Source organism: Anopheles ziemanni, chromosome 2 (genome assembly GCF_943734765.1).
Source record: "Anopheles ziemanni chromosome 2, idAnoZiCoDA_A2_x.2, whole genome shotgun sequence".
In the NCBI taxonomy this organism is placed as follows: Eukaryota; Metazoa; Arthropoda; class Insecta; order Diptera; family Culicidae; genus Anopheles; species Anopheles ziemanni.
Genome location: NC_080705.1, coordinates 58,073,823 through 58,091,934, shown reverse-complemented (window position 1 = coordinate 58,091,934; position 18,112 = coordinate 58,073,823). Strand labels below are relative to the sequence as shown.

Below are 18,112 nucleotides of genomic sequence, written 5' to 3'. Positions count from 1 at the left end.
AGTTGGAAATTGTTGCATCCCAGCCAAGGGCTTCTCTTATCACATAGCTGCAGGTGAGCTTCTACAAGTGGATATGGTAGATGGTAGTCATAGGCGTTTGCTCCAAGAAAACACAACCGGGTAGTGCCCCAGTCAAGTGCAATGATAACAGCATCCAGTGGCAAATATTGGAAAGAATAACTTACTGTTCACCCGACTCACGCGTGACAATTCTGGTGCCATGATAGGAACACGTGTTTGCAATATGTGATCGAAAGAGAGCAAACGAAATTTAATTATTGTGTTTTACAAATAATACAATTTACCAAAAAAGTGTAAAAACTAACACCTCTTCGGTGGTGTCAACGTCCTATAGCATGCATATTGATTAAACACGGCTATTACCGTAGGAGTCAAGGTTAGCCCGCGGTCAAAAATTGGTTTGGATAGGTCAAGGATATTGGTTAACCATTTGTTACGTAATATTTAAATAATTGTTGCGTAATATAACGTGAACATTAAAACATTAAGCCAATCCGATTAATTATTTTTCAACACTTAACCTGGTAGGATACTATTTTAAACAAAAGTGTTCAAGCGTGCTCCTAGAACCGAGAAAAGTTACGAACAATAAATTTAAAATTCTAGCCTTTTTTAATTTAGTTTAAATTTTCTCGGTATTGTAACGGGTTTAAACTACTTTCTATATCTAAAGTAAATAATTTGAAGAATTCAAGGACCATAGATTTGCAATCAGTTTAAAATGCATGCTTTATAAATTTTCAAACTTTGTTAAATTTCTCCAAACTATATCCATATGTTTCCTTCGTTCAAAAAATTACATTATTCATGTGTATAACTGATAGTGTTATGCCTTGATAATCTTCTTTAGACGATCCTATAGGATTTCGATAAAAAACATAAATGTATACTGAATTCGTTAAAAAAAACACGCTTGATGATGATTAAAATTTCACACTATAAGCAATAAATTTATAAAATATAGGAAAGTAAAAACGGTGAAAATATATAGAGCACAAATTGAATTCAACATCATGTAGATTTGATTGGAACATACTGGGACTGATCTTTTTGCATATTATTACGAGGCATATTAAGCAAGAGTAACATCGATAATTTGGAATAAAATCTCCATTCCTTGCTCGAAATAAAACTACCCAGAATCAAACTTATCGATATTTCGTTAATTCCACAGTGCAACGGCAAACAGTAATAAATTATACCGACTTAATCCTACTGATGACTTTTTCATCATTGTCCTCCGGCTGGCAGGACACTGACCGACAGCATTGTGAAAAAAACAAGTCCCCCTAGGTTGGTAGAAGCGAAGAATTATCAACTATCTTATTTGTGCGTCATGTGTGTCGAAAGGTGGATGGATAAGAAATAGTGCATTAAATTGATGTGTTTGTGAAACAAGAAATAATATTGCATGGAAGAACGCAGTTAGAGGTTAAAAAATTATTTTTCCATATAGTTTTGCTGTTCGCTTGTTACAAGAGTATTTTTATCATTAGTTTTAGCAATGGCGGTTTGATTTTTCGTGACATTACACTTAATGCACATTTTACATGCCCGTGTTACTTTTTCAGAAACATACAAAGGAAAACCACCGTACGACGAATAGATAAAATTAAGCTCTGTGTTTGACCCCGTGCGTACAGTTGATCCTGATGGAGAATAACAATATTAAGCACATCCTACAGCTGTCGAAGGAAGAAAGGCGGGCCTTTCTCGATTCCTTCGATACGCTAATGTCCGACTGTGACGGGGTGGTGTGGAACTTTACCGGTCCGATCCCCGGAGTGGATAAGGCGTTGCAGCTACTGCGAGCCGATGGCAAGAAGCTTGCGTTCATCTCTAACAATGGCATGCGTACGATGGCGGAATACCGGAAAAAATTCCACTATCTTGGCATCGAGGCACAGCCGGAAGACATCGTGCACCCGGCGTTGACAACAGTCCACTATCTCAAGTCCGTCAACATGCAGGATGCCGTTTACTGCATTGCGACGGAAGTTTTTAAGGACTATCTGCGGGAGGCAGGATTTCTAGTGCTCGACGAGGTAAGCATCTCCGATTTGTTTTGGTGTAAAATACAAACTACATACAATTATTGGTTCTCCAGCCCAAGGAACGATTCCCCGACAACAGGGAGGCAAATCAGGTGCGCGTCTATTCGAGCTACTTTGACCAACACGACGCGGGTCCAAAGGTCGGTGCGGTTGTGATTGACATCGACGTGAACCTCTCCCTGGCGAATCTGATGAAAGCCAAGTGCTACCTGGAGCGGAACTCCGACTGTCTGTTCATTGCCGGTGCGACCGATTACGTGATTCCACTCGACTCGAGCATGGACGTGATAGGACCGGGATATTTTATCGACATTCTTGAACGCACCACCGGCCGGGATGCACTCGTGCTTGGTAAACCGGGAAAGGCGCTGGCGCAGGTGGTCCGGAAGAAGTTTCAAATTACCGAACCAAAGCGTGTGCTGTTTGTGGGTGACATGTACGTGCAGTATACGTTCTAATTGACCAACATTTATTCACTAAAGTGATCCCTCGTTTTTTCAGGCTTCCACAAGATATGGGCTTTGGCACGCGGTGCGGTTTTCAGAAACTGTTAATGCTTAGTGGCGGTACTTCTAAGGATGTCCTATTGGCCCATGACGAACCGGACGAACTGCCCGACTATTATGCGGACAGTTTTGCCGATTTTATTGAACTGTACAACGACGGCAGTCGTAGTGAAGAATAGTCCGCGCTGCAAGCAGCTGCATTTACATGCGACCTTGCATCTCAATAATGTGCATTATTTTACCCCACAGAAAACATTCTCATATATGTGTTTAGATTTTAGAATAGTTAAAATAAATGAAATCATGACTAAAAGCATCGATTTGAGTTCATCAGTGGGTTGTCATTTTAATCCGCCAAAGGTTTACGAAACTTAACCTGCACCCAAACGCGATACATTTTAATCATCTTGCCACGGTTCACCTGCAATCGACGATCGACAATGTTCTGCTCCTCGACCAGACCCGCTTCCACGAACAGCTTCCGCAGGTCGTCCTGGGTGAAAAAATACACCAGCGTACCATCGCCGCGGACATAGAAGTTATCCTTTACACATTTGCCCGGCTTGAAGCGCAACTGGGCCAGATCGTACCGGCCGTAGTCGCGTAGCAGTACCAAACCTCCCGGTTTCAGGTAGCGAGCAATCTGTTTGGCAATGTGTTGCATACTAAAAATAAATTTCATTGCTTTGTTTACCTTCGATTTAGCGGTTGAAATTTGGTGCAACATTTTACATACCGATCTGGATCGATAGCAGACAGCACAAATATTAGCACCACGATGTCGATGCTTCCTTCAGCGAACGGCACATCCCAGTGTTCCGCCGTAGCATCCAGTACAAACGCTTGGCATCGCTGAGGATCGTATTCGGGATTTTGTCGTAAAATGTCGATGGCTTGGTGAGAAAAATCGCTTGCGTACACCATCAGGTTCCCTTCGTGGCTGTAGTTGAGAATAGGAAAAACCGTGTTTCCAACACCACAACCTATTTCAAAGATTGTCCTCGGTCGATTGGTATCCGCCAGGGTTTCGACATTTTTCACCGTTTCCCCATCAGGGAGCACTCGTTCTGGAACATTGTTGGGGGTCGTCTTGAATGGCGCAAGTTCGGGAAACTCCGTAAACAGCCAGTGCCGATCTTTGAAAAATCGGTTCTGGTGGATACCGTAAAAGCGGTCCCAGTTCTGATCGGCCTCCGTCGCGAGACGATCAACTTCCGCGTCGGGAAGTTTGACGGAAGAATTCTTCCTGACGCCTTCCAAAGCCGCCTGCTCCTGTTCGTCATCCCACTGGATGTTGTCCCTAAAAGGTTTGGGGAGGAATAGAGGGGGGAAAAAATTTCGATCAGTCTCCTTGTAAGGCTGCAGGTGTATAACGAACCATGAGTTAAAATCGAATACTTGAGAAGGATCGCGCAGAAACCGATCACCTCCACCGGCCGGTTTCTTCCGGTACCGTGTGTGCTCGTAAGCGCACGAGCGGTGTACAGTGTGAAACGCGGGTGGCAAGATCCGAGCAGAGGAATGCAATATCCTACCAAGCGTTATGCTGGAATACATTGTCGTCGGCAGAAAGAAACCGATTTCCAAACTGGGGACGAATGCTGCTGGAAGTCGACTGCACCGCGACACTGGCCTCTTCACTTGCTTCGTTCATTTGTTATTTCGTTTCCGTTTGAAACAACACACTTGTTACCAAAACATAACAGCAACACTACCAAGGTTATTATATGCTCTAGAATCTATACGTGATACGATCATGACTAATGCAACTGACAGCTGCAGCATACCCTGTGAAAATGTTACAAGAATATTTGAAATAAACTTCTAATTCGAAACAAACATTCGAACATGAGATTTTTTCGTACATGAGCTGTATGAATCTTTTAGCTATGTTTAGAAATTCTATTGTCAAGTTGGTTGAGTTTATAAAATTTTTGGTTTATACATCTCAATTTTGAATTAAAAAAACCGATCACTGCCAGCACCGAACGTTTCGAAAATCAAGCTAAGCTCTCACACACACATTCAAACGCTATATTGGCGTGTGTAACTAGTGTTGGGAATATTAATTCCCGGTTGGGATTCCATTCTTTCGATTCACATCCATTCGGAGATCCGGATCCCCAATTCCGAATCCCAATCCATCAAACAGTCGTGAGACGATGTAAACGAATCAATAACGCCTATCGGAAACGAATTAGGCATCGCGAATCTATCGATACATTTTTATTTCTCGATAAAGTTATCTACCCGAATTTTGCATCGCGTGCGCTTTTACCGTATCGATCTATATAAATCTATCGGTCAATAAGGCAACCAGTTTTCTGGCTGCCAAATAGCTACTTTTCTTTGGAAGTAAAAATTTCCTGAACGACATTCATCTTCCAATCGGATCCAAGTAACGAAGTAACCTAGAATCCGTCAAATGGGATTCGAATCTTTGGACTCCATCTAGGGATCGAATCTTCAAGTCCAAATCCCGATTCTGCCAACACTAGCGTGAATCGCTCGTTGCGAGCTGTGACAGCAAGTGATCTGAGATAGCACTAATCCGACGACTATCCTGCTCCCGCAGCGAAATCGCCCCGATCCGTGTTTCGTTTATCTCGGCAGTTTGAGTTGGATTGTCGCTGCAATAAGGTGCGGTCGCTCGTCGTTCTGTTGGCTTGGAAGAAAAAAAGCTTACCATAAAACCGTGAACAAATTAGCTGTTTCTACCTTGCGAGGGCTGTTTGTGGTGTGTACTGTTGACTTTATATAAGTTAGTAGCTTTAATTCTAGTAACACTCGGTTTAAACTTGTATTTGAAGAAACATAAAGCCACACTCAAGCATTGTCGTTCTATGCCACGGTGGTCGATAAGAAGAAGACAGCATAGACTAGACGCTGCAGGCTTCTAAAAGACCCCGTGTTTCTGAAGTGTGTGCGCGTGTGTGTGTGTGTTTTGGTTTCTATTACTCATCACGCAGTTCTGTTCGCGATGCACTGTGCCGTGCAAGTGCGACACCGTGTACTTTGAAATTGTTGTTATCTAGAAAATTATCAACAAATCTCCAGTCTTGCTGTTTCCTCGATGTGTGACCGCGTACTTCTGCCGTGCGCTGTCGTTTGTCATGCGATCAGTAGGAACCTTTGTTATCGCTGTTTTGCAGCGCGATGTTTGTCCCTTCTTGCCTAGCCTTGCCCTGAGATTGCAATCGTTCGTATCGCTTGGCGGTGGTGTTCTTTTTGCCCGTCTTTCGCGCGGATCTCGTCGAATATAAATCCTTCGCAAAGCACCAGCGGTGTGTGAGTCAACAGGAAGGGCGGAGGATTTTGCAACGACAAAATCGAGTTTCAAGCGAGTTGCTGCAGCAAAAACAACCGCAGCATCGCCTGCTTTGCAGCTCCTACGAAACAGAACAGCAATCGCCGTGCAGACTGTACGTACAGAAAAGCCAGAAACCAGCTAAGGTGCAGCGCAAAGCGGCGCGAATGGAAGGAATAGGAGTAATTGGAGTGGAGGATAAAAAGACCACACGAAACGTGTAAACGTGTTCCGCGGCGTTCGCTGTCTCGCTTCGGTTTTCGCGGGCGCCTTTCGTTCCTTCCCCCGCAGGGGGCACTTCATCCGACCGATGAGGTAGACGGAGCGACGGTCGGAGAAAAGCGATGGTGGTAGTGGGCGATTGGCGAACCAGCAGCATACCAACCCAAGTGTCTAGCATCTTAGCAATCGTTGCAATCTCATGTTTGCAGAATCGCCTGGAGAAAACTCCTCAAAGCAGGCGCCTAATGGAAAACTCCACGTTGGTATGCGTGTGCGCGAACAGTGTTTCGATAGAAAAAGAAAAAATCACTCCTGAAACTGAAATCCTGTTTCCTGTCCTTCTGGTACATTCTGGTGGAGAGACGGACTAAAACTAGGTAGAATCAGCGAGATAACTGCAAAAATATTTCCGATTGACGGTTAATCTGTACTTTTGATACACTGTGCGATTCAATATTTTTTCCCAAAGCGAATCAAAATTGTGATAAGGATTTTGGAAGTGTTTTTTTTTTGAGTTCCTGATGTGTAAAAACTTGCTTTACACTTGCCCGCTAACAGTGGATATGCTTCTGAATTCTTATTCAAATAACATGATCTAATTTTGTTTACTTTTGCAGCTCCTCTAAAAAATCGTTCCGTCGTGTAGTGTTTATCCCCGTGGTTCAGGATTAAACCCGAGTGAAACATATAATCTTCTACTAAAACGAGAATCGTTCGCAACCGCAGTAGCTAGGAAAGGCCAACGAAAGGGTGCCTCCCGGGGGGTGCTGGTGATAGGCAGGCTTTTCCTACGTTCGGTTTCCGTTTCGGTGAAATGATGATCATAGCATCATGAAACGGCCGTGAATGAAAATCTAGTGTCCAACATTCTGCGGCGGTCTCTTTCAAGCACAGATCATTAAAGGATCTACTTTCCCTCGTGCACATTTGTGTGTGTATCCGCCTGTTTGTGTGCGTATGTGTTCTTACGTGTCGGTAAATTCAAAAATAATTTATCGTTCCGGAATCTAGTGCACTTTGAGTTACGAAAAATTACTTGCTGCTTGCGTCGGATCGAGAAGAAAACGGTTACATACACCTAGCAGATTCTAGCTTCTAATCAACGGTTTTCCAGCGGAAGGGAAATAATATTAACATCAACAATGGCGGTGCAGGAGCTTGAAATCGGCACATCGTGGGGCAAAGAGCTATGGGTAAGTGTCGATTTGCAATGCTATCAAAAATATTTCATGAATCATACGTACCAAGATAACGTTTAATGTTGGAAACAAAAAATGCTCTTTGAATTGCTATCACTGCAAATTGCGTTGTGTGAAGCGGTTTCAATGTTCAGCATGGACGTTGGTTGTGTTGGTTTTGGGTAAACAAGTAAACAAATCCAATTTGATCAAATATGCACAGTTTTCAAATATAAACGAAATTTGTAATTACACTTGCCTTATCAAGAAGATTTTTTTCGAAGCTTCAGTATAAAAATTTTAGCATAAAAAATGGAGTTGCATTTCCACACCACACGCTAATAAAAAATGAATGAATAATCAGGCACTCGGAGTGCCGTTTACTCCGCGTAGTTGAGTGCGAAACGTAACAAACGTAAAATGTTGAACACAATCGAATGCATGTTCGAACTTAATGTTAGTTCAGTTATATGCGTTAGCCTCCATAAATTTCATAACCTTTTATTTTTTTCTTGTAAACCTTAGAGAAACACCTCGCTTGTATACCAGATCGATTTAGAGTCTACACGCTAATAGTGGCATGGTTCGAAAGAGAAAAAACAACACCGGTTCCATGGCAAACACTGTGACAAAAATAATCAACCCCTTCGTTGAGGCTGTGCGCCAAGGTATTTAAGCGAAGAATAACACTCCGCTCGAGCAAAGGGAATGCAAGAAGGAAGGGATGGAATGCAAATTCGCTGCCTCCCGATACACCTGTAATAACCTGATTCTGATGGACGAAGAGGTGGAACGGAGGGGAGATGAAAGGTGTGGTGGAAGGCAGTGTACATAGCTGCGACAGAATGAAGTGTTCACCCCTTCTCTGCCCTGCCCTTTTTCGGTCGCCATCAACTTGAGACTTCAACAACGCCGCGATGCCGCGCAATTCGTTTCGCAGCATGTTGGTGGTTTGTGTTTTTAAACGAGGGTTTTTTGTTACATACATGAAGCTGTGTTGGTGGGTCATTAGGAAAAAAAATAATGACACACACACAGACCAACACGCGACCCCTACCTGAACCACCCCAAACGCAGCTCCATTCCGTAACGAGCGGAAGGTGCGCCACGAGATGCGCGGCTTGGGGCCGGAGTTGGAAGCAAAAAAGAACCCGTTTAATAATTCCCTCTCCCCACAACACCCAATGCGATCGATGAGATCGCTAGTTGATCTCGTCTTGGCTCAGGTTCTAAGATATACCCCGCTTGTCAGTATTCGTACGCCTTCGCGGTGTGTCTTTGAACAAACATTTCGAATGGCGTTCGTCGCATGAACCGTCCGTCGCAACTGTGGGTTTGAATCGAATTTTTATTTGTTGGTAAATTGACGATCACAAAGGTATCGCGCTGGCCGAGATAGGGGGTGACCGGTCCGTCATGGGATGGCAAGAGCGAGAGAGAGAGGAGGAAGAACGTTAGGTAAACAACGCTACCAACCGAAACCCTTCCATGCACACTTCCGGAGCCGACGCCCGGGGGACGCGACTACATCCAAACAACTACATCGAAGCAGCGCGGAGTTGGAAAGAGATTTTGTTCGAGTACACTATTTTGACCGAACCCAACCTTCCAACGCTCTCATTCTGGCCAGCTGTAGGGGTCATTCACCAGTGTTTTAATGCTTTCCTGCCAACCTCCATGCAGCATAATGGTGGACGATAACATGAAATCGAATCCGACCCGGTTTGCTGCTCCTGCTTTCTCAGACCCCTTCTGTCACCAGCAGTTGCGACCGGAAGTGTTCGCGACGGTAGGGTCTGAAGGGAAAGCCGCCGCTCAGGGGTAGAATTCCTCCCCCAATGTGGTCTGGTGGTCCATGTTGGTCGCATTAGGCTTCGGTACGCTCCGTCGATGTCATGGCGGAAAACGGTAATGCATCGATTCCGCTGTGCAAACTTCGGTGGTTTGCAAAAGTGTGCAGAAATACAAACAGCAGGGGACTATAACATTACCCCTCATACCGGTGAGGTTCCTTTTTCGGTCACAGTAAGGCAAAGTAAACCACATTCCCTTGTGTATCAGTAAATGTGCACCCTTAAGGGTATTGGTTTAATTCAATTTCCGCCAAACCTTTCGAGCTTATTCTTCTTCTTCTTGGCGTAACGACCTCTTGGTCATGCCTGCCCGTTAAGGGCTTACGAGACTTGTTTCCCTGTTGTAGTACGTGGATAGTCAGTCCTCTCGTACAGGGGAGGGTCCGGTCTCGGTTGGGATTCGAACCCACGCCGTCGAGGTGGTGAGCTCCGGCGCTCATGAGCCGATTTGCTAACCGGCGCTACCGCTCGGCTGTCGCGGACCCCTTTCGAGCTTATTACTTCTAGAAAATAGCTATAACTTAGCGTTTCTTTAACTGATTTGAAATTAGTGCAAAATTTTGTATGGTTTTAGATTTTTCTGGCTATGCGGCTCGATCCGATAGACCCCCGAACTTACACACGGTGGCTCACCTTTATGGCGATGACATTTTATTGCAAATTAAACAAACACTTCCTCCCCCGGTTAAATGTGGGCCTGTTTATCGCTCTCTTATCACCTATTTTCCGGTATTATTTCCTTCAATTTTCGTTGTCGTTGTTGCATCCACAAGACAGCCCAGTCTTATCACCGCCGTTATCTAGTGTTGTGTTTAGGTTCCGGCTGGCCCCAATGAACTGATTGCATTCTATCTTGTCGACCCGATTATCAGCGTTGTGAAACAACCGCCCCGGGGCAGGGAATATCTGGCCGAGATCGAGTTTAAAAATGAACTGTACGCAGCGGAAGGCACCTCCGTAGATAAGACGTGGAACCTACTGCTTCATAGGCTCTGGGGCGGTGGTGGGCGTGACATTGCTTTTTCAGGTTTCGATCCGTTCTCCCCCTTTTGCTGCGGTGTTGTAAATTCCAGTCTCCTTAAGTCTATTTTGGGACAATGAGGTTACGAAGGGAGAGAGTTCAGGAATTTGCTAATTTTGAGCACGACCCCGGAAGCTATTTTGCGTCCCTGGATTTAGATACTTCATTTGGAAATGGTAGTCAAACGTAAACGAATTGTTTGAGAAACCGGAAGTAGATGTAAAGGTGTTCTTCTGCAAGCTGCAACAAGTCGTAGAAATTAAGCTGATTTCTCCTCTCCATTCACATTTCGTTTCGGCAGGTTCGGTATACCGTATGCGTGATAATGTTTGCATCATCGCACTAATATGGTTCCCGTTTGATCTGGGCATTCAAATCCTTCGCTTTCTTTGCATTCACTTAATCCTTAACTCGTATCAAAATAGGTTGTGAACGAAAAACCAAGTTTGACTTAGTTTAGCCCTTGTGCCATGACCAAGTAGCAGTGTATTTGCGATTAGTCTCATGCGCAAATGTCGCAAAAATGTATTACCGATGCCATAATAGGAGTATCCCGGTGGACCGTTGAAAGGGTCTTAGACAGGGAAAAGGTTGGATAACTGTCCTCAAAGGTAGATAATGGGCAGTTTTTTACTCGGACGGGTTTTGCGGATCAGTATCAAACGGAATTCAGTCCATTCGATGAGGAAAATGGCAGAAGAGCTCGGTATCAATAATTTTACTCTAAGGAAGACCTTAGAGGAACGTTGTGGGGCTAGGTCAAGGACTCTAAAAACATTCTCACATAATAACTCCAAGGGCTCCAACAACATTCTCACAGTATTTAATTCTGGAACTGACCACTATATAAGTTTTAACGCAGTAAAAGACGTGCACGGCAAGTGTAAAAACCTCTATCAGGGCCAATTAACCTGCTAGTGTAATGGTGTTTGGGATGGTTGTGAATTGATCCGTTTTTCATTCCACATAGAGAACAAAAATCAACACCATTGTTCACATTGAAATTTAAAATAACTATGTTCTTTTGTGGATACAAGAACCCTGCAGTAGCAAAAAAGTTGCATTTCAACAAGATGGAGCTTCGTCCCATACCTCCAAACGCGTCCAAACCTGGTTGCAGGAACATCTTATGTACTGGTCGAAAGATATGCGGCCTCCATCCTGTATACCGGGTTACTCAATATGACGCTTCATGAAGGCCAAGGCTTACTCTAAACGCCAACCAAGTATGACAAGGCTCCGGGAAACATTGAATAATTTTTGGAGAGAAATGGATCCAAGTTTTATTTAGCATTTTAGGACCTGCATTGGATTCCGAAAGCGTATGGAGACTATAATGGCTACAAATGGTAACTCAATCGAAGATTTACTTGCTTAAAAACATTGACAAAAATAAAAAAAAAATTACATCCTAAATTGTTTGAGGATATTTCAAATTTGGTTATTGCCAAATAGTGCAAACATTATCACGCATATGGTAGTTACCCATGATGACAACGAAGTGCGAGGATTAAGAGAGAGATTTGTGTCAAACCTCAACCACCTGGTCTAAACTCAAAAGACTTTTTACAAAGTAGAAACACTCCACTCCGTACACAACATTTCGTTTTGGCAGGTTCGGTATATATGGTTTGATCTATCCTTCATGTATGCGTGTATGGCAATGTTAGGAACATAGATAAGATAACAATCGCACAAGTTCTAAATACTTCATGTTATCGGCCTGTGCGTACACACTTTACCTGACCACTTCGAATAGGTTTGACGCATCTATCTACTCACTTGAATTAAAAAGTATTCCTAAGCAATGAAGTAACCTTATCTGTGATTTGTATGGTTCTGCTTTTTTTTTTAATTAACAGAATTGCCTCTTGAACGATTCATTACCTCGCCTTCTCGAACGAAACGATAATATTCATTCGATCACACATTGTATAGTATTATTTCCAACAGTGTCTTTGAACAAGTGTTATTTTTATTTTTACTTTTGATAGTGATGTTCCTATAACCATGGCGAGATTCGAACCTGCAACCCCGTTGGTTTACGGGGAATTACTTTCCCCTGGGCCACGGAGCCCGCTCGTGTTCGGATGTGCCAGTAAGGAATGGTAATACAACGCAATCTGCTGTAGTTGTAAGATGTGCTCGTACAGTTTTCGGGGCTCGTGTTTATTTACTATATATGTTAGTTAGTCACCTTGATTAGGTAAATGCCACCGGAATTGGGGAGTTTGGCAAACTTATCCGTTACTGTTGAGGTTGATGCTACCGCTGGCAAGGGAAAAGGGGTTCCCACGCCGACGTGTAACAACTTCACGCACCGTCCTCTTCTTAACCCCATTGCCAGTTGTTGTTGTTGTTGTTGCTCTGGCCACATCCGAAAGCCCCTGGTGGGCACGGATCCGGGCGGCACTCAACGCGCGGATCGCAGCAAGCCTGGAACGGCCAGTCGCAGATCTGCTTGGCTTGGTTGAAGTGCAGTCCAGCCGGGCAGTACATCGGGCAGGCACGTCCAGTCTCGCACTTCAGGTAGCGGTCGCAGGATGGGCCAGGGAGCAGCACAGGCTTGGATGGGTTGAAGGCCGGGCAGCGAGGATCGACCGGGCAGTTGAGGGCGCAGATGGCACCTCCGCTGCATGGTGGCACTGGAATTGGCGATGGCGGCGGTGGTGGTGGCGGCGGCGGCGGTGGTGGCGGGTAGATCGGGCTAGGTGGCGATGGTCCAGTGCAGGGGCCTCCGGGACCGCATGGGTCTGGGCGGCACTCAATGCGCGGATCGCAGCAAGCCTGGAACGGCCAGTCGCAGATCTGCTTGGCCTGGTTGAAGTGCAGTCCAGCCGGGCAGTACATCGGGCAGGCACGTCCAGTCTCGCACTTCAGGTAGCGGTCGCAGGATGGGCCAGGGAGCAGCACTGGCTTGGATGGGTTGAAGGCCGGGCAGCGGTAATCGACCGGGCAGTTGATGCTGCAGATGGAGCCTCCGCTGCATGGTGGCACCGGCACTGGCGGCGGTGGTGGTGGCGGTGGTGGTGGTGGTGGTGGCGGCGGTGGCGGCGGTGGCGGGTAGATCGGACTAGGTGGTGGTGGTGGTCCAGTGCAGGGGCTTCCTGGGCGGCACGGGTCCGGGCGGCATTCAATGCTCGGGTCGCAGCAGGCCTGATGCGGCCAGTCGCAAGTTTGCTCGCGGGAGTTGTAGTGTGTACCGATTGGGCACTGCATCTCGCAGGCACGGCCCGACTCACACTTGTAGAAACGGTCGCAGGTGCGGCCCGGGAGCAGGATCGGCTTGGCCGGGTTGAAGGCCGGGCAGCGCGAATCGACGATGCAGTTGATCAGACAGATCGAGCCGCCGCTGCACGGTGGCACGGGAATGGGGGCCGGGACCGAGGGGGGAAGCGGGACAATGGGTGCTGGGGGGATTGGCACGATGGGCGTGTCGCAACCGCTTCCGGGGCGGCACGGGTCCGGACGGCACGGGACGGTCGGATCGCAACAGGCCTGGTTCGGCCAGTCGCAGGTTTCCTTCGCCAGGTTGAAGTGCAGTCCGACCGGGCACTCCATCTCGCAGGCACGGCCCGATTCGCACTTGAAGAAGCGGCTACACGAGGTGCCGGCCAGGAAGACGGGCTTGGCCAGATTGAACACCGGGCAGCGCGAGTCCACCACGCAGTTGATCAGGCAAACGGTAGATCCCGAGCATGGTGCGTTCTGCGGCACCATATAGGCTTGGGAGGCCGTCGCAAGGACGACCAACAGGAGTAAACTTCTCATCGTCGTTCGGTGCTGCTGTTGCTGCTGCTGCTGCTGACTTCGTTGGAAACTCGAAGAAGAGAACTGATGGCTGTCTAAGGGCCTGCCAAGGTCTTTTATACAGGTACAGGTTCTCACCTTCCGGAGCGGCGATATGTCAGCCCGGACATTCCTACATAGACATTCATTGACATGGTGCCTTGATAAGATGCAAGATTTTCGCAAAATTGGTGCTCGGTTCCTCGAAAACGGTCGGCGTGCGCTGGAAGGCTGAGACCCCCCCGCAACGGGTGGCAGCAATGAAATCAACGCGAGATCACTATCGAACATCGAACGGTGCTATCAGTTGTTGCGTCCTGGTACACGCGGAGGAGTAACTTCCAAATTACGAACCCGCTATACCCGGAGACTATCGGCTTGTCCGTGGTGACGAAACTGATAAGAAACTCTCATCAAACTAACCGGAACTTCTGGTGTGGCATCCACTCTGACAGCCATTACCCAGAGTTAGTAATTGGTTTGAATGGAGGAATCTGGCAGTCACTGGGGACCCTCACACATCGCTGACCTTCGCAATATTTGCACCAAGTTCAGCGACATTCTGATAAGGTGTGAATTGGAAAGAACTTGATAGGAAGGGTGTAAATTGATGATTGCTTTCCGTAATTAGTTTACACCGATGCGTGCAGTTAGAGATCTCTTCGGAATGAGTCTACCGAAGAAAAAGTGTTTCAGTGCTGTCAGAGAACCCCTCCAAACAAGTTCTATGTTAGGAGCTTAGGTCCGTAATGACTCCAGCTTGCAAAAACGCTTAATTCACGCTAATACTTGATAGTAATCGTGCCTGAATTTGATCTATGGTAGTTTTCTTTCGAGTTCTCTAGACATAATGCTTCCAATTTCCGGTGAATCCCAACCAAGTACCAGTATTCAGCATGCAGAAGTTAATAAATTCACTCAGTGTTTCTATAAACATCCAGCGCCCCAGGCCAAAGCATACAGGCTAGAACCAACAAACACTGTGTGGATGGATCGCATGACCGGTACTCAAAACAAAGAAAGTATTTTGTTATCTTGTTTGTTGGTTGCCGTGAAATTCATTACGTCCTTCTCTGTTTAATGCTGGTATGCTTCCCAAATATACCATTGGATCAAGTGGAAACGTTTTTACATTTCAAATCATATATTCAGGTTAAGAAGGCAAGGCCAGACTAAACTAGAATGTCGAAGGCTTGTCACCAAGAACAGTTCCTAATTTCTTTTCTAACTGCTGGAATTTGAATTCACGCTTGTCTGTTCACTACACAAACGCCATAAAGGCCTAATGGAAGCGCGGAAAGCGAGCATACATTCACAGTATGACACCTCATCGCCAAGTTTGTGACCTCGTTTGAGTTAGTACAAGCGACCCCCCATTCCCCCTTTCTCCCTGCTTTACCTCACTGAACCGCCGCCGAATGAAAAGCCTCAACTTCCGTTTGCACTCCGAGGTGGAGAGACACTCAGCGGCTTTCGCCAGCGCGCGCAATGATTTACGCTTCATTTCCTCACGTCCGCTCGATGGAGCATTGCGGACAGTTTAGTGTTTCATAGTTTCCGTAGGATGTAGAAAAGAGGAGGAGGGATGGGGAGTGCAGATGTATGCGCAGAATGCATTCATGAAGGAGATCTGGCCGCATCGGAGGGGTTAGGGTTTCCTAAGCGCTCCCGAAACGGATAACTAGTGGACCTCGCTGTTTCCCAAAAGTGACGTGTGGATGGATGTGAAGCTGTCGCTCTAGGGTGAATTCCTCCAATGTATATATTATTTTGCAAAATATCCCTGTTGCAATGTTACATTGATGTTTGTGCGAGAGACCTTGGACTTCCCTGTGGTACATTCCCGATCGGGTGGCAATGATCGAAGCCAACGACTTCAAACTTCAAGGCGAAACGGGGTACCACCGGGTATCTCAAACCAATGCGCACCGAAGCGTTCGCCCGGGTGATCATGAGCGAGCACTGAGACCGAACCCAAGCGTTTGTCAAAGTGAGGAAAATCGCTCGACCGTGTCGCCGACGCGGCTGGGAAATGCCATGATCGTCGAGATGAAAGTGGATCCAATGCCGAGCGCGCTGGTAGCAAAACGAAACGCGCCTGTTGACAAAACGAAACCGAACTGTCGCCTTCGACTGATGCTTTGAGTTTGGAAGGCAAAAGAAAAAAAAAAGAAGGCGGGTAAGGAAAAGTCGGAGATAACAAAAACATTGGAAAAGCTCACTCGTCTGGTGCACAGTAAATCACGCGTGCAGTTTGAGTACTTAAGCGCAGTGTAGACAGAAGATTGTACAAACACAACGGGCTCGATTGTGTGTTGCTAGCGGCACGGAAGGAGCAAAAGTAGACAAGATGACGCTTGTTAAACCTTTGCGCAGTAGTTTAGAGTCTGTGTGGTCTTCTGTTTAAATCCCAGTCCCAAATCAAAGGCTTGCTCTGGTGGGTTTCCAGAACTTAGGTTGGGGACCCATCTATGGAGCCTGCAGAATGTTCTCAGAACGATTTTCTGGATTCATGCGAGTATAACAATCTCACCTAGCACCATTATATTCCTTACTGGACACAAGGAGTTCTCTTGTCCACTCCCAGCAAGATCTGGTTTAATTTCTCGAAGGCACCGTTCCGTATCGCTGGTTGCCCTCCGCCTTTTGTCCATCGCCGACAAGGGGCAGCGAACCAAGCCAGTCGGCGGATGTGGCTGTCATTTTTCCAAAGTGCCATTTTCACGAACTCCTCGTCTCTCGGTCATCATGACGACTTCTCCACCTCCTCAACAAAGGGGGTACTGGCGCGAAAACTTCGCCATGTTTGGTTAGCGTCGGAGGTGAAATGATGCCGGTAAGGTGGAATGTATTTTTTCGCTAATTTATTCGCTCGGACGCGAGAGATTTTTCGGACGCCGACTTTGAACTTCAGCTTTTTCCACGCCCGCTCCCTCGGCTCTCGTCTGTTAACAGCGCACCGCTGTCGACATAGGAGGAGACCTCCGAGCGGACGGCTTTCGACGGTCCGGTATTTGGCTAGGGTTGCTCCACTTACAGATCCTGCAAGTTGCCTTCGTTTGAAGCACTGCGCACAAAATGTGGTTCGAAAGTTGCTCACTCGCACACGGAGGAGGTTTCATTTTGCCGGCAATCTCTCCGGCTTCTGATATCGAGCTGATGGGTCATCTCGGTGGTCGCAACCATCAGCAGGCCGGGCTTCGGGCCTATTTGGCACGGCTCGTCTTATGTGTGCGCGCGCGCCCGGGGGTTGCACGTGATTCCGTGCGGCTCGTTATCGGTGGAGAGTTTTGTTTGCACTTTCGTATCCGTGACGGTATGGCACAACCAGTAAGCCAGCCAAACCGTCGGTCCTGGCTGGCAATGGAAACACAACACAGCCGGCAGTGTGTGAATGGATTGTAACTCCGGTCGGTGTTTATCCGCTTGAAACGTAATGGTGTGTGATAAGCTCACCCAGGGGTTTCCAGCTGGGTGTGTTACCAGATTGGACAACTCGGTTCCAACAGACGAAAAACACAGCGCATCACACGGATACGCACCGTTGTTATGTTTGCTTACATATTTTCTTTCGTTCGGTATAATACGCCACACTCAAAAAAAGAACAAATCTTTATGCTGACTCTCTTTGCTATCGTGCAATAATTGCCGGAAAAAGCACACTTGGACCTCCCCGCTCGGGGTGTAGCTTTTGAGGCTTAAATAAACAAACAAGACGATGTAAGTGGGTACTTTAACCAATACTCTTTGATTCGAATGCCACATTTGGAGTCCAACTTTTAGACCCGCCGGATCAGGGTCATGGTTACGTACATCGTTGGGTTAGGATCTCCGGAAGCGTCTTCTCCTATTACAGTAGACAAATATAAACCAGCTTCTTGAAGGCGTTGTTCTGGTGCATCAAATGCAGGCAAAAAATACTCTCAGTGTTAGTTATGCATCAAAGGCTAAAAGCGGTTGTAAACTGAGAGGATCTACAACAAGCGCATACTAGAGAAAAAATAAACTGCTGCCGATTATGGCTTTACTAACGAAGCTGTAAAGCATGTGTGTATATACTGGACAGCCGAAGACGAATGTTGCACTGGATGGACCTTAAGATTAAGAATTGATCATATTACAACTTACAAAGAAATGATCGAACGGGTTTGTTTATCGTGT

At 46.4% G+C, this 18,112-nt stretch overlaps 4 protein-coding genes across 5 annotated transcripts in view; 2 read left to right on the top strand and 2 right to left on the bottom strand.

Moving 5' to 3' along the window:
• The first annotated feature begins 1,226 nt into the window (after positions 1-1,226).
• On the top strand, positions 1,227-2,897 carry LOC131282885 (uncharacterized). The gene is made up of 4 exons (XM_058312429.1): positions 1,227-1,314; positions 1,593-2,066; positions 2,129-2,511; positions 2,577-2,897. Exons 2-4 carry the CDS (start codon positions 1,674-1,676, stop codon positions 2,758-2,760), a joined length of 960 nt encoding a protein of 319 aa, XP_058168412.1. The 5' UTR covers positions 1,227-1,314; positions 1,593-1,673; the 3' UTR covers positions 2,761-2,897.
• LOC131282884 (tRNA N(3)-methylcytidine methyltransferase Mettl2) lies at positions 2,580-4,253 on the bottom strand. Of its 2 annotated transcripts, XM_058312428.1 has the most exons (4): positions 4,117-4,253; positions 3,678-3,881; positions 3,318-3,605; positions 2,580-3,246 (listed from the first exon to the last, which is right to left on the bottom strand). In XM_058312428.1, exons 1-4 carry the CDS (start codon positions 4,233-4,235, stop codon positions 2,928-2,930), a joined length of 930 nt encoding a protein of 309 aa, XP_058168411.1. In that variant the 5' UTR covers positions 4,236-4,253; the 3' UTR covers positions 2,580-2,927. The 2 variants fall into 2 exon arrangements, with proteins under 2 accessions (XP_058168411.1, XP_058168410.1); XM_058312427.1 differs by having other exon boundaries at positions 2,585-3,246; positions 3,318-3,881.
• Positions 4,254-7,183: 2,930 nt separating this feature from the next.
• The window catches only part of LOC131281794 (formin-binding protein 1-like), a 62,460-nt gene continuing 51,531 nt past the window's right edge, over positions 7,184-18,112 (top strand). The window contains exon 1 of the mRNA XM_058311144.1: positions 7,184-7,303. Within this exon, the coding sequence (XP_058167127.1) occupies positions 7,253-7,303 (51 nt within the window). The 5' untranslated portion in view covers positions 7,184-7,252. The remainder of the gene's footprint in view (positions 7,304-18,112) is intronic.
• Positions 12,494-13,933, bottom strand: LOC131281795 (keratinocyte proline-rich protein-like). Its single transcript, XM_058311145.1, has 2 exons — positions 13,806-13,933; positions 12,494-13,463 (listed from the first exon to the last, which is right to left on the bottom strand). Exons 1-2 carry the CDS (start codon positions 13,931-13,933, stop codon positions 12,494-12,496), a joined length of 1,098 nt encoding a protein of 365 aa, XP_058167128.1.

Bases quoted from the DNA above. Each gene is read 5' to 3' on its own strand.
- LOC131281795 (XM_058311145.1), bottom strand. From the start codon at position 13,933: ATGAGAAGTTTACTCCTGTTGGTCGTCCTTGCGACGGCCTCCCAAGCC. The intron at 13,464-13,805 runs GTTCAATCTGGC...GCGCTGCCCGGC, and splicing joins GTGGACTCGCGCTGCCCGGT to CTTCAACCCGGCCAAGCCGA.
- LOC131282884 (XM_058312427.1), bottom strand. From the start codon at position 4,235: ATGAACGAAGCAAGTGAAGAGGCCAGTGTCGCGGTGCAGTCGACTTCC. The intron at 3,882-4,116 runs GTAGGATATTGC...CAAACCTTTTAG, and splicing joins GTATTCCAGCATAACGCTTG to GGACAACATCCAGTGGGATG. The intron at 3,247-3,317 runs GTATGTAAAATG...ATTTATTTTTAG, and splicing joins TCTGCTATCGATCCAGATCG to TATGCAACACATTGCCAAAC.
- LOC131282885 (XM_058312429.1), top strand. From the start codon at position 1,674: ATGGAGAATAACAATATTAAGCACATCCTACAGCTGTCGAAGGAAGAA. The intron at 2,067-2,128 runs GTAAGCATCTCC...TTGGTTCTCCAG, and splicing joins GATTTCTAGTGCTCGACGAG to CCCAAGGAACGATTCCCCGA. The intron at 2,512-2,576 runs GTACGTGCAGTA...TCGTTTTTTCAG, and splicing joins GTGCTGTTTGTGGGTGACAT to GCTTCCACAAGATATGGGCT.